The sequence below is a fragment of the Ursus maritimus genome, unplaced genomic scaffold (assembly GCF_017311325.1).
Source record: "Ursus maritimus isolate PB19 unplaced genomic scaffold, ASM1731132v1 scaffold_7, whole genome shotgun sequence".
NCBI lineage: Eukaryota > Metazoa > Chordata > Mammalia > Carnivora > Ursidae > Ursus > Ursus maritimus.
The window spans coordinates 26,667,441-26,682,675 of record NW_024426885.1 but is presented as its reverse complement, the minus strand read 5'-3'; the positions used below and the strand labels follow the sequence as shown (position 1 = coordinate 26,682,675).

The following is a 15,235-nucleotide window of genomic DNA, read 5'->3' as shown; positions in this document are numbered from 1 at the left end:
CCCACCCAATGCCCTCAGCCAATCCCAAGACTCAAGGCCCTATCCACCCTCTCCCACCCCACTCCCTATAGACAGGAGGGAATAGCCGTACATAAGGGCGAGACCACTCACCTTGGCCGTCCTGTCCCTGGAGCCACTCACAATGATGCCCCCTCTGCAATCCACACAGTTCACCTCCTGTTCATGAGCCGAGTACTTGACAGTGAAGGTGCTATGAATCTTATGAACGCCAATCTTCCCATCTCTAGGAGAGAAACAGGGAGCCCAAAAGCCAATTATTCTCTCTGTCGGAAGAGAACAAGTCTACAGAAGCAGCCTGAGTCTCCAGTGATGTCCAAATTTGCTGTTTTAGACAATTCAGCTCAACAGGGAGCTAAGCTTTGAGATACCTCTACTTCTTCAGTACACTTGGGGCTGAAAAGAGCTGAGAGACAAAACAAATTTCCCCCATAAGAGTATCAAAACCAGCTTCACTTTTCATTAAAGGCTCTTCCTGTTTTCCTTCTCCAGCTAACCCTATTAAGTGCCTTTGGTAAATATCTCTGCTTCAAATGGGGAAAAAAAAAAACCACTCCCTCTTCTTATGATCTCCCTCTTCATCCCTTTGGAGTTGAGAGAGAAAAGTCAGAGGCAAGCAGAAGTTCCCTGAAGAATGCTAAGGAAGAAGTAGAAGGAGAAGCCTGCAGCACTTACCCTCCTGCACTGATAATATGCGAGTTGGCCAGCACGAAGTGGCAAACATCCTCATCATGCCCAGCAAAGACTCCCAGGGGCCGACGGTTCAAGCTGGCACCATCTGGGCGGAACTGATAGGCCAGGATGAAATTAGCCTGGGATATGTACAGAGAATCACCTTCTAGCTGCATCCAGGGCATCTGACTGCAGAGATGTAAAACACAATTTAAGGATCATCAAGATACAGCATGAAAACTCGACTCCAATCTTTGGAGAGGCTGATTGATCCCCAACTTAGCGAGTACAACCTGCACAGCTAAGCCTTTACCCTCCCCCCTCCTATAAAATTACCTACCCTTAGGTCACCCTTAGACAACCATAGAGACTGAGCTTTGTGGTAACCTAATCTTCTTTGGACTTTCTAAAAGAAAGTCAGAACTAAAAGACCAATTAAATATCACTCTTAATTGGAGAATGCTTACGACTCAAATTACCGGCAGCGCAGACTTCTTGGGGGTAGGCAGAGCTCAGCGAATTCAATGACTGGGGAGCAGAGAGGGTTAAAAAAGGAACCTTCCACCCAGATGAAGTGATTTTCTTTCATTCTGCATCCTCCCTGATTTGAAGTGTTAAGTGATAAGTTTCGAGGTTCCAAGACTCCCACACATACTTCTTAACGTCTTCCCCCAACAGAGCAGATGGAAAAAAGAGAAGAGTGAGCCCCAAGAAGCCCCATTCCCTTATCCCACTACAGCAAAGGGGCCATTTATAAGTGAAAGGAATAAGGCCATTCAGGAAAGGATGCTAATGTACTGGTTAGCTATCTAGATCCTCACAGGGGATGTCTGCATTTCTGTATTAGAATGTAAGAGGGGCAATGGGAAAACACAGCCCCGCAGCAGTCCACTACAGTTTGGGGGCTCCAGGGAAATAGTCAGCTCTCCTAGACAGCTGATAAGAGAAATCCACAAATAGTTAAAGATTCCCTCTATAGTCTGGCAGGAGGAAAAAAGGTTAGAAGCCACAGGCCAGTCCCACAGCATGGAATGAGCCTTAAGAAAGAAGGCTCTGCCAGGGGCACCTGCATGGCTCAGTCAGTTAAGTGACCAACTCTTGATTTCAACTCAGGTCACAATCTCAGGGTCTTGAGATCAAGCCCAGCAACAGGCTCCACTCAGCATGGAGTCTGCTTGCCCCTCTCCCTCTGCTCCTCCCCCTGGGCTCTATCTGTCTCTCTCTTTCTCTCTCACACACATAAATAAATAAAATCTTTTTTAAAAAAGGAAAGAAAAAGAAAGGAAGAGGGGGAGGGAGAGTGAGAGGGGGAGGGAGGTAGGAAGGAAGGGAGGGAGGGAGGGAGGGAGGAAGGAAAAAAGAAAGAAAAAGAGAAGAGAAAAAAGAAGAGAAGAGAGAAAAGAAAAGGAGAAAAGAGAAAAAGAAAAGGAAAGAAAAAAGGAAAGAAAAGAAAAGAAAAAAGGCAAGCAGACTCTGCCAGACCCCAGGCTCTCTGGTGGGAACTAGGCCCCTTTCCCAAGGTAGACATCCCAGCAGCCTGTCCTACTCTATGTAGGAGTTCTGGAGCTACCAGATCCCAAGCAAAGCATAGGGACAGCTGATTCATCCACAGTTACAGAGACACCATCTCCCACTGCCAAGCCTGTCTGAGCAAACTGGGCTGTGTTTCTTCCCCAGACTCCTTAATACAAGCGTCATGGGAATGTGGAAAAGTTCTGCAAATTGACTTGACGGGCCATTAAATGCAGCTTGGACTTTGTAGTAGCTGAGTTTCTGCTCAGGAGGTTTTTACAAGTGTGTGCATATATTATACAGAACATGTGTAGAGTGTGTATAGATGCCTACATTCTCACTCATTACGAACTTCCCTCTTCAACATCCCCTTGCACAGGTTTGTGGCACACTCAAGTGGGGAGCAAGCAGAAGAGGTTGGAATGCATGTGTTTAGAGCCATCTGGTAAACAGCCATTTGCCTAGGACAAGAAACCAGGTTCATGCCAGGTGAACAGTGGAGAATCCCGGGGCAGCCTGGTAACTGCTTTGTGTGTTTATTTGCCAAACTGCTTTGAAAACCATCCCCAAAAGGACGTCAGGGACAAAACCTTGACAGAAATAAACTCTACTTTCTGGTATTAAAAGGCAAAAGCAGGAAGCACAGGGTAAAGTTTTTTACCATAAAAATCGGTCTTTCTCCCTAATAGTTTCTTTACCATCACCACCACCAGGACCCCTGCATAATTTACAGCAACCACCACCCATGAAAGCAGCAGAAACTGAACACTAGCAAGAGAGAAGGGGTCCTCAGATGAAGAAGCCTGTCTGTACAGGTCAGCCTGGAATGAGGAACCATGATGTTCCTATCCATTCCAACCAATCAACAAGGAGCACTTTTTTGGCAGGGAGTCAAATGATAACCATGAAATAACGTAGCACCACTGAAGCATAAAATTTGTGGCATTAGCAGTCCAAAGCCACTGCCTAAATTTCCTCGCAGTTCTGAGCTCTACCTCTTATAACATCTACAGCCAAGCTTTTAGATCCTATTTTGCCTTCTTAATAAAGCTGGGCAGAGGGCTAATGGAGTGAAGGAAGTGAAGGCATAACTCCAGAGAGTAAATTTAAAGAAAAATAACTGTAAAACAAGATGGGTTGAAATGCTGGCTTCATTTCTTTTGATGAGGTACATTAATAGAGGTTACCTCTGAGTGGGAGCATTATACAGAAGTCTTATTTTCTTCTTTAAACTTTTCTATTTTTTCAAATCTCTACAATAAACCTGTGTTATTTTTATAATCATAAAAATGTGGAATCTGTTAAAATAAAGTACATTTTTTGGTAATTTTTACAAATGTAAAAAAAAAAAGTGTCTCTCCAATGCCCCCTCTGTGATGTTTAAAGGATCACCAGTGTCACACCACTCAAGAAAGGCACATTTACACTCTAGCTAAGATCTTTTACTTCCCAGCATGCTTTGCTGTCGCAGGTAGCTTTCAAAGAGTCAAGAGGCTACTTTACCTGCATCTCCACTTCAGCAGAATCCCCTCTCGGCAGCGCCCCAACCTCCAGTTCTGAGACACCTTCACCCGTTCCTTCACCGGAACACTGGCCATCCTGTGTTCAGACAGAACAGATAACCCAGTCACGACAACTTATTGCCAACCAGAGAAAATTCCATAGGCTTATGAGTCAGAACTCAGGAGTATCTAGAATACGTCTAGATGTAAATGATGGGGTTAGGACACAAGAAAGGAATAACTTTCTCTCTCCACCCTAGAATAACCAAGAAAGCCAAGGAGAACAGCCTGCCCAGTACAGAGTCTATAGCAATGCCAAAGCAATCTAGTGGAGAAAGGATAACAGAGAGCTGGAACCACTGGCTATCTCTAAGGAAAAACATGCACTCTGACTCCTACCGCATACCAAACAGAAAAATTAATTCAAAATAAATTTAAACATAACATCTAAAACTATCAAGCTGATAGAAGAAAATATATCAAAATACCTCTGCAACTTGGGGGCTAAGCAAAGGTCTCTTAAGACACAGAAAGCAACAGCATAAAAGAAAAGTCTAATAAATGAGACATCAAAATTTTAAATTTTTGCTCACCAAAATTAATATACACACCACAGTCTGGGGGGAAATGTTCACAAAATGTATATTTGACAAATGGCTTATATCCAGAAAATATGAAGAAATTATAAATACATATGTATAATCGTATGTATACATATATGTATATATTATACATGCATTTATGTATGTATATTTGTAATTTTATACATGTAATTGTATGTATACAATTGTATACATATGTATATGAACCTATACATTTTTATATATTTTTTCAAGGCCAGTAAGGAACTCTGCTACAATCTTGATGGGAAAGCAAAATGGTACAGCCATTTTGGAAAAATTTTTCATTTAAGAAAATGTTGAGGGGCGCCTGGGTGGCACAGCGGTTAAGCGTCTGCCTTCGGCTCAGGGCATGATCCCGGCGTTCTGGGATCGAGCCCCACATCAGGCTCCTCCGCTATGAGCCTGCTTCTTCCTCTCCCACCCCCCCTGCTTGTGTTCCCTCTCTCGCTGGCTGTCTCTATCTCTGTCGAATAAATAAATAAAATCTTTAAAAAAAAAAAAAAAGAAAATGTTGAGAGTGTCAATAGTACTTTCTGGGTTAGGAAAGTTAGAGCAGTAAGAGAGAAGGGAGCACACCAGCAACAGGAATGGCATAGTTTGTGACTGGTTGGAGTGGTAGATAGGGAGAAGAGCTCAAAGCCCCTCTGAAAATGCACCTTTGGACAGAATTTTGAAATTCTGGGCAAGAATTTGAAAACTTCATTTTAGGCCCCATAGCTCCCCTGTGTTTCTTTGGCCTGCTTCATTGGACAATAAGAGTACACTACTTGGAACAGAGAGTGGTAACTACCATGTCTACTGAGAAAAGAAGAGAGAGACATGCATTTCTTCCAGTCTCTGCTATACCTTCATATTTACTAACTACCCTTTGCTAAAAGGCAGCAATCAAGTCCTGCTTTCAAGATTACAACAGATACAGGTTAGAAAGGATGCTTTTGGGGGTACCTAGATGGCTCAATCAGTTAAGCATCCAACTCTTGATTTGGGCTCAGATCATGATCTCAGGGTCCTGAAATCAAGCCTCCTGGGCGCAGAGCCTGCTTGGGATTTTCTCTCTCCTTCTCCCCCTTCTCTCTCTCCCTCTCTTAAAAAAAAAAAAAAAAAAAAAAGGATGGTTTTGGCAGGCCAAAAGATACTTATTCCGTTTCTAGATAAATAATACTCTACACCTCCTGACCTCATTTGTTTATTTGTATAGACTAATTATTTTTGATTAATAAATAAAATGATATATGTACAGGGTAAAAAAAAAACTGTTAGTATGAAAAGTTAGCCATGCAAAAGTGACTATATATATAGTCTCTATATACTGATATATACCATAGATGCATATATATTAGTGTGTATTTATACATATTCCCAGTTTTTAATTAAAAAAACAGTATACTATTCTATTCATTGCTTTCTTCACTGAACACTGTACCTTAGGAACCATTCCATATCAATACACTGGGATCCATCTCATTCTCTTTAATAGCTGCGTAGAATTCTGCTGTGGAACCCTATCATCATTTACTCAATCACATACTGATTGACATTTTAAAGATTTCCAGACTTTAGTTATTATAAATGCTTCTCCAATAAATATCTTTGCATCTCATTTAGATGTGAGAATCTATCTGGAGAAAAAATTATTAGAAATGGTATTGAATGGGCCAAAGGAAATTGTGAGGTTTTTACTTTGATAGATACTGTCAAATTGTCATCCAAAAGAGGTTATACCAACTTACAGTTCTAATACCATATTAGGGTGTTTATTTCTGGATATCTTTTATTATCTTGTCTTTTAAAAAATAAACATTTTTAAAATTTTAGAATAATTTTAGATTTCCAGAAAAACTGCAAAGATTGTACAGAGTTCTCATGTGTCCTTCACTTGTCTTCCCCTACTGTTAACATCTTACATAACCATGGTACATTTATTTGTCAAAGCTTAAGAGATTAACATTGGTACATTACTACTAACTAAACTCCACTCTGTATTAGCTCACCAATTTCTCCACTAATGTCTTTTCCTGTCCCAGGATCCCATCTAGCTCACCACATTGAACTTAGTTTTCATGTCTTCTTAGTTTCTTCTGGTCTATAGCAGTTTCTTAGTCTTTCCTTATTTTTCATGATCATGACACTTTTAAATTTTTCTTTTTTATCTCTGCCATTCTAAGAAGTAAAAAAAAAAAAAATGTTCCTGGGGCACCTCGGCGGCTCAGTCAGTTGAACACCCAACTCTTGATTTTGGCTCAGGTCATGATCTCATGGGTCGTGGGATAGAGCCCTGCATCAGGCTCTGCGCTCAGTGGGCAGTCTGCTTGAAGATTCTCTTCCTCTGCCCTTCCCTCCACTCACACTCTCTCTCTCTCAAATAAATCAATAAAAATCTTTTTTAAAAAGTTTCTTTCCTGTTGTTTAAATGTGTACAGTATTTTTTTCTAATTATGGATAAGACTGAGTATCTGGTTATATGTTTGAAAGCAATTAGCATTTCTTCTGGGAAATGCTTGTTCATATCCTTTATCCCTGTTCCTATGATGACTTTGGTCTTTTTCTTGTGAGTGTGTAAAGGCTCTTTATATAATCTGTATTGTCAATTTTGTTCCAATTTATTATTACTTTTATTGCATTTTATCCATGTGGACACTGAAAAAATTTTTACATATCCATGACTTCATATCAAACTTTTGAAACACTTTAAAGAGAGTGAATGTTCAGGAAGGGATTCCTTATTATAATTTTCTGGCTAGAAGAAAATCAACCCAAAATAGATTTTTTTTTTGGTAGGCTCCACACCCAATGAGGGGCTTGAACTCACGACCCTGAGTTCAAGGATCACATGCTCTACTGACTTAGTCAGCCAGGCACCCCCAAAATACATTTTTATTTTAAATCTTACTATGAAAAATCTTTCAACATAGTAGAGTTTAGTTAACCCAACTGAATACTATTTTAAAAATTACATAGAATGTTTTAATCTCTCTGGATTATAATTCCGAAGATAATTTATTTAAATTTAATATGGTGTTTATGCTGTGCCAGGAACTGTTTTTCATTTATCCAACATCTATGCATAGTAAGTATCAATAAGTATTTGTTTATAGTGCAATTATACTTCCTGTATTTTATCCAATTAGAAGACCTTGGAAACAAGCAATAAGCAAACTGGCTGATAATTCAATTTAAAAAGAGAAAGCCAGAAATGATGCAAACGGACATGAACTTAATATATAACAAACCAAGTAAAATTTTAAAGTAAGGAAAGAAATCACTACTTCATTAGTGTTGTTGGGTTTACATAGCATGCTCCCAAGTTTACGAAAAAGAAGGGTGGGAAGAGGAATATACATGGCTAAAAAGAACATGGGAAGTAAATACTCTAAAATAGTTACCTGGGTCCCATCCCCCCTCACTTATTGGAGATGCTATGGGACAATGAAGGAATGGTCAGACCAATGCACTAGGTCTGACACTATATTTATAAAATGAACAATTAAAAATAAAAAAAAAATAGTTAACTGTGGACAGCCAACTTTGTTTTTATTTTGTCTTTTTATGTATTTTCCAATTTTTCTACACTGTAATATTTTGGTGAAGAGGAAAATACTCATTAAAATAATAATGCTGGTAACAAAATTGGGTATCAATGGAGAAAAAACTGATTTAGATTATATCTCATAACCCAATATAATAAATCCCCTCAAAATGAAAGTGAATTTAAAATATTTTTTTAACTAGAAGATTTTAAAGTGTTTAAATTTAAATGCTGCACAGAAGAAAAAAGAGATTAAAATGAAAACAGAGTAAACAACAGTGGAAAATTACCAATACTATAGGTACAAGTTTTATCTCTAAAACTTTTAAGGGACTGATAGAAATCTACCAGAATAACACCCTGTCTCCAATACCCTGTCATCCATAACCAACAGCAGATAAGAACAGTCAAACGGTGTCCACATTATGAAACACTGGGGAAACATCTCACAACATTAATATAGACATGCATATTAAAACCACTATTAATAAGTGCCACCTCACATCTATTATTAGGTAGAAAAACAGAAACTGGCTTTGTTTGATAGAACGATTGGGTTTGGTTATATATTGCAGGTAGCACACCGGTACAGCCTTTCAGGAAGGAATTCTGTCGAGGAGAATTGTTAAATGACAGCTTCTGACCCAGCATTCCCATTTTTGGCACTAAATCACAAAGAAATAATTCAAAAGAAAACTATATTTTTTTACAAAGATATTTATAGTTGCAGCTATATATCTGAGCTAAAACCTGGAAATAGCCTAAATGTTTGTCTGTGGGGGAGAACAGTATACTCATGCAATGGAATATACTGCCGCTAGAAATGACAAATGTGGGAACTGCCAAACACTTTGGAAATGACCACAGCAAGCAATGGTAATTTTAAAATGAAATCAGATTTATAAAGGTAGAGGTGAAGAGATGCTACATAAAATTATGTCTCTGGGGGCACCTGGGTGGCACAGCGGTTAAGCGTCTGCCTTCGGCTCAGGGCGTGATCCCGGCGTTCTGGGATCGAGTCCCACATCAGGCTCCTCCGCTATGAGCCTGCTTCTTCCTCTCCCACTCCCCCTGCCTGCCCCCTGCCTGTGTTTGTTCCCTCTCTCGCTGGCTGTCTCTATCTCTGTCGAATAAATAAATAAAATCTTAAAAATAAAATAAAATAAAATAAAATAAAATAAAATAAAATAAAATAAAATAAAATAAAATAAAATTATGTCTCTGTAAACACGTCAGAAGAGGTAAATAGATGGTGCCTAGGAAGTGAGTTTATAGATCTTACATAACATATTTATGCCTATCTCTCTCACATAATTGTTGATAGATAAGTCTGTCAATTTACCTTAAATTAAATAGTAGCTCAATGTAGTTGTGGGAAAAGCTCAGAATGCACACTTAGGAAACTGGGATCTGAATCCCAGTTCTACCTCTTACTAATTAAAAAATTCTGGTTACCTGGCTTCTCTAATTGTCAATATCTTCCCCCAAGAAATGACGATAATATTTCTCATAACCGTGGCTTTAAAATGACAACTAAAACAAAGTACTGTGTAAGTACAAAAAAGGGTCATTCTTTTTACACAAATATAAACACAGGTAGTAGTTAATATTGATTAATGGTGTCGTCCCTGAAGCTAATCCAATAACCATTTATTTTCCTTCTAATTTAATTACAATTATTAAACATTACTCTAATGTCAAACAGTAGTCCTCTTTCAGGCTGAATGATAAGGATCTGGGTATACACACATTAAAGCTAAAATATATTCCTGAATTTGTCCACTGCGTGAATACGGTCCCCGGTTTCACACTGCTAGAGAGCAAGCTTCACTACCAGATGGAGGGAGAACTAAGCGCAGCAAAAGACAGTTAACAGGATGCACCAAAGAACTGAACTCTTAAAGAGAAAGATGAGATTCCCTGTCAAATCTTATCCGCAAATCCCTCCCAGGTATAAAAGAAGACATCCTCCATAGCTCACCTTTCCTCTGGAGTTAGGTCCAAGTTAAGAGGTGGAGGTGAAAACAAAAATTGAATATTCTGGATCACAGCAGGAAGGAAGCAAGGGGGAAAGAATCAATATATTTCCTGAACTGGGTTAAGGACAACACTTCTCTCATCTCTCTGATCACTTAACTGCCATTTGCTGACACTTTACTAAGGGTCAAAGCACTGCCCTAAGGGCCTGATCACGGCAGCAAGAAACTTGCCAAGTTGAACTTTAAAAGCTGCTACCAAACAGCAGGTGCAGGCGTCCTCTCCCACAACCAACTCCATCCTCTCAACACCTGGCTCCGGCCCTTAAAATCAAATTTCGACTTTGTTAAGCCACTCCCTTTGGCTTTGACTTGAGAAATAGTAGCACTTTGTTAAAAGCAGCTTAACAACTCAGCTTTTTCATCCCTTTTGTCCACTCCATCTTCTTTGATGGTTAGATTCCCTAGCTGGTGGCGAAATCAGATGTATATTCTTATTAGCCTCAGCAACTGAAAAATCAGAAGAAATAAAACAATCTTTCTTGGAAAACAGGTACCCATCCCCGCTGTGGGACTTGTCACAGTCCAAAGAGGTTGGTAGAACAAGGCAGCAGACGTGCCTAAGAAGACAGGAGCAGGTGCTCCTTGGGATTCAGTAAGGACCCTTGTTCCCATCTCTGAAATGCTCTCTGGTTAGCTGTTTCTCCAATACACCTGCTGGTGTAAAGAGGGGGTGCTCCCCCCCCAAAATGATTAGTGCCCTGTAAATAAACCTCTCACAGGGCTGTTAATGCAGGGAGGAATCTCTAACCAGCCCGTGGGCCTGGTGGAACTTCCATTTTCCCAGCCCGCCTTCTCTTGCCTGAGGCTCATTTTCCACTTGGGCCCCCTCCCTCTCAGCTTTCCGGCACTTAGTCACCATTACAGTTTGACTGCATTCCTGGGCACAAGACCTATTTTAAACAAAAACAACACAACATGCACCCATGGTAAGCTATTGGGCCCCTTAAAATCTTGGCAAAAATTGAGTCCAGAGGGACAAATTAATCTAGGCAGTTATCTAGATTCCCCTTTCATTTCACTTCTCCTCCCTTACCCCCCAAACTCAAAGCAAATAAACTTAGTCTGAATAAAAATGGCCTGGGGTGAAGGAGCAGGAAGTGAGGGTATCTTAGAGAGGTCTTAAACTTGCATGGTCTCTAAGATCAGTAAACTCCCGGATCACAACTCAGTTTCCCTCCCTGCCCCATCTTGCAGTTCAGTTCCCCTTGATGCTGTGGATGCTGCCTCCGTGCATGAATGGCATGACTTCCATAAGCATAACTCCCTGCTGATTTGGGAATTCGGCAAAGGAGGGGATTTGTCCACAAATGGAGAACAAGGCCATCTCAGGGTGCTCTCGGCTGAGGAGGGGAGACAGGGCTATGCAAAATGATGCTCAGGGCTTGGAATTTTAACACTGTCTCTGGATTTATTTGATCTCGCTTTCCAGAAAGATTTTCCCTTGTATGGCCTGTACCTACCCTACCTTCTACCAATACTAAGAATTTGGCTTTCATGTACAAGTATTTTTTTTAATGTAGTCAATTTTATTCTTCTTAAACCACAAAATAGAGTCTTTGGTGGTACAAACGTCACTAGTTACAGTCTTGCCAACAGCTCCCAGCTGGGGAGGAGGCAGTTAGTTGATGGCCAGAACTCCTGAGGCGTCTCTTCAAAATGCTAACACCCATACATCAAAAACTAATGAAGTACTGTATGGTGACTAACATAACATAATAAAAAAAATGAGTAAAATTAAAATATAAATAAATAAATAAATAAATAGATAGATAGATAAATAAATAAATAAATAAATAAATAAATAAATAAATAAAACGCTAACACCCAGGTTAAAAGACTCAGGCAAGGGTGGTGGTGCAGCTGGCAGTGTACAAGTATTTAAACAGCCCGTAACAGGAAACTTCTAACTCTTCATTTACACTTGCATCAGACTAAACCCTCCAATGGCCTCAGCAGCAGAGGTCCATAATTAAGATTTTTAAAAATTCTTATTGATATATTTATTTATTTGAGATCGAAAGGGAGAGAACAAGCACAAGGGAGAAGGAAGAGAGGGAGAGAGAGAATCCTAAGCAGGCTCCACACCCAAGACAGAGCCTGACACGGGGCTCAATCCCACAACCCTGAGATCCCATGACCTGAGCCGAAATCAAAGAGTCGGACACTCAACTGACTGAGCCACCCAGGCTACTCAATTAAGATTTTTTTTAATCAGGGGCGCCTGGGTGGCACAGCGGTTAAGCGTCTGCCTTCGGCTCAGGGCGTGATCCCGGCGTTCTGGGATCGAGCCCCACGTCAGGCTCCTCTGCTGTGAGCCTGCTTCTTCCTCTCCCACTCCCCCTGCTTGTGTTCCCTCTCTCGCTGGCTGTCTCTATCTCTGTCGAATAAATAAATAAAATCTTTAAAAAAAAAAAAGATTTTTTTTAATCAATGACAAATCATTATGTTGTGTTAAATTGCTTACCCTTCTGGTCAGGAAACAGGGAAACAGCCAGGGTGAAGTGAGACTGTTCTCTCTAGTGATGACAGGACCATGTACAAGGTGAGGGAGCAGACCCACCTGTCCCTTGCAAGGCCTCACTTTGTTCATCCAACTTCACCTCCGGTGGTCCCACACCATGCAAGCGAACTCCAGCCAAGCCCATCTCGTCTACATTCATTCCTACTTCCATACCTTCTCCTAAATTGCCAGCACCAGCCTACCTTGTCCCTGACAAATGCCTGTTTCCCCTCTTCTGGGCACTAGTCAAATTCGCCCATTCTAATCAAGATCCAGCTTATGCCTCTACTTTCCTAAGTCCTGCAAACAGTCCTCTCCCTCTTATGTGAACCCCTGGACTGAACGTACCACAGTTAACTTCTTGTGGCTCTATGTCTTGCTTGTCCAATACAGTCATGAATTCCACAGGATCAAGTCTTAACCTCTTAATGCTTCTAAAAGTACATCCCAATCAGCATGCTGCAGAGCAGTGGTATACTGGGAACCCCAAATAACTGTGCCATCAAACTTCAAACAATTTATAGAATTTATTTTCATTCAACTAAAGAGCCACACTTTCATGAAGATTTTAGACAAACCACTGAGCCACAATGTGGCCCATGGCCCAATTTGCTGCAAAGTAAGATGAAGATTGTGTGTTCGGAGGAAGGTAACTGAAAGGATGTAAGAGAAAAAGTCAGGGCAATAAACGGTTCTACCCAAACAGTAACATACCAGATGGTGAATAAATAAATATACAGGTGTTTCAACTTTCTAAAACTTGATTTTTTTAAAAAAAAAATTTACATTTTAATCCTTTAATGTACTACCAAAAATTCTAACAGCATACAAAAGTATGTCAGACACAAAAGGGGAGACCCGTGGTCCTAGCATAACAGGTATTTTGATATATACTGCTTAGGAACTGCTTAAGTAAATCCTCAAAAGTACAGTTCTCCCTTTGGCAAGTCACACTTTCAACAATACTTGTAGCTTTTCAGGAGCCTGGACACATTACCGTCTAGCTCCAAAGTTCCTTCCTAAAAATGTGTACTATACCACACCTTTAGGAATTCAACAAAAGCTTCCAAATTCTTACACTAGAGAAGTTCAAGGGAAGGAACTTGAGCAGATAAATTACCTTAATGTGATACCACATGTCAAAGCTGTCCAAAGAGGTTATGAAAGTGCTAGGGATAACCCCAATTCAGAACCCTGAGTATAGGATTTAGGACTGTGTTCACACTCACATTCATTTCCTCCTACTACTGGTCAAGTTCTATATTTACAGGGCACTTGACCATGTATGTTCTCCAAGATGTTAAGAGATATTAAGCGGGGGGGGGGGGGGGGGGGGATTTATGACAATGCTGGCTGAAACAAAATTAAACAGGTCTCTCAATCGCAGGACTTCTCAGTGTCTTTAATTTACCAACGGGCATTGTGAACCTCCAAGAGAAGCAATGCGGAGCACAGCATTTCCCATACTCATTTGATCACAGAATCAGTTTTTCACAAATCCCAAAATACAGCTTTCAGAAAGACTGATCTAGCAGTTTCTGAGCATAAACAACAGCAAGAAAGATGCCACTATTTTTCGTGAACAGGCCATCCTCTCAGTGAGTCATGAATTAGGCACTAGCAGCTTCACAAGTGGACTTTGTTCTCATACCTTGAAAATGACTTTTCCCTGGACTCCCCATCTGAAATGTAAGGAATAATTACACTGCTCTGCTTCTCAGGGTTGTTTTTTATTGTTTTTAATCTTGCAACTGTGTTCCATATTAATCACTAAAACAGGTTCTCAGCCCAAGTAGCCAGGCTTCAAAATCCCTGGTGCCCTTCCAGCCTGGATGAAGGGATGGAAAGAACATGAACCAGACGCCACCCAGAAAGTTTTTACATCTCCAGTTTTGAAGCCATTATGATAAAGTCAAATTGCAGCCAAGATACTGGATAAATGAGAGCTTCTTCTTTAGTAACTCACTTCTAAAGAGAGGCCCCTCTTAGGCTCACACAGCACCTGTATCTGAATCTTGACTCACATTTTCACTATGGACTTCTCTTTAAAAAAAAAATAATTATAAAAATAAAAAAAATTTCAAAGAAACATGGGAGGTCAAAGCTGGAGCTACAGGAAAGAAAGAAAAAGATGTACTGGAAGAACACTGTTTCCCTTTCTCTGCAGAGAAAGAACCCATTACAAGCTCGTGAGCAGGGGAAATATCATTCCTTCTGGTGAAACAGCTTTCCAGGAAAAGTATCTCAACATATTTACTATAAAACAATTTAATTTCCCTGTCCCATCACCTGCCACCCCATCCCCATTCCCCCCAAAAAGCCCTCAGATTGTGGATTTCCTCTCATTCTTGGCAGAGTTACCAGAAGAAACATAATACCCCCTTCGGACTGCTCCCAACAGCTGCTGGAACAAGATGGGGAGCTAGGGTAACCTTCCAAAAGCTGCCTCTAAAAATGACCATTCCCCCTGCCAAACCACGCAGCCAGTGAACATAAGACTTGTCTTTCCCTACTTTCTTAAAGCAAGGAGACCCCCAAAACAACAGCGTCCCCTAGTCCAAAATACTTGCCTCCCCATCTGATCTCCTCAACTTGACTGTAAGCTGAAAGTTGTGTACAGTAAGCCCCCACTCTGTCTTCCCTGACACGTGTTTCTTGAAACAGTCCTCTACTACTTCACAGGACTAGTATCTTTTATTTGTTTGCTTAACCCACCAATTTCCAAGTTTGGATTTTTACCGAACTCCTATTCAGTGTAATCTCCTTGTCTCTGTCCACCTCCCCAGAACCACACCCCTTGTACACACACACACACACACACACACACACACACACACACACAC

The 15,235-nt window shown here is 40.5% G+C and overlaps 1 protein-coding gene across 6 annotated transcripts in view; it reads right to left on the bottom strand.

The window, feature by feature from the left end:
- Positions 1-15,235, bottom strand: part of FBXW4 (F-box and WD repeat domain containing 4) — an 80,864-nt gene that overhangs the window by 56,564 nt on the left and 9,065 nt on the right. For all 6 annotated transcript variants that reach the window (XR_005833130.1, XM_040623840.1, XM_040623842.1 and 3 more), the window contains exons 2-4: positions 3,706-3,801; positions 694-879; positions 112-244 (exon numbers count right to left, since the gene is read on the bottom strand). Coding sequence is in view for 5 of the 6 variants with exons in the window: in XM_040623840.1 (XP_040479774.1) it covers positions 112-244; positions 694-879; positions 3,706-3,801 (415 nt within the window). In the remaining variant the exon portion in view is untranslated. The remainder of the gene's footprint in view (positions 1-111; positions 245-693; positions 880-3,705; positions 3,802-15,235) is intronic.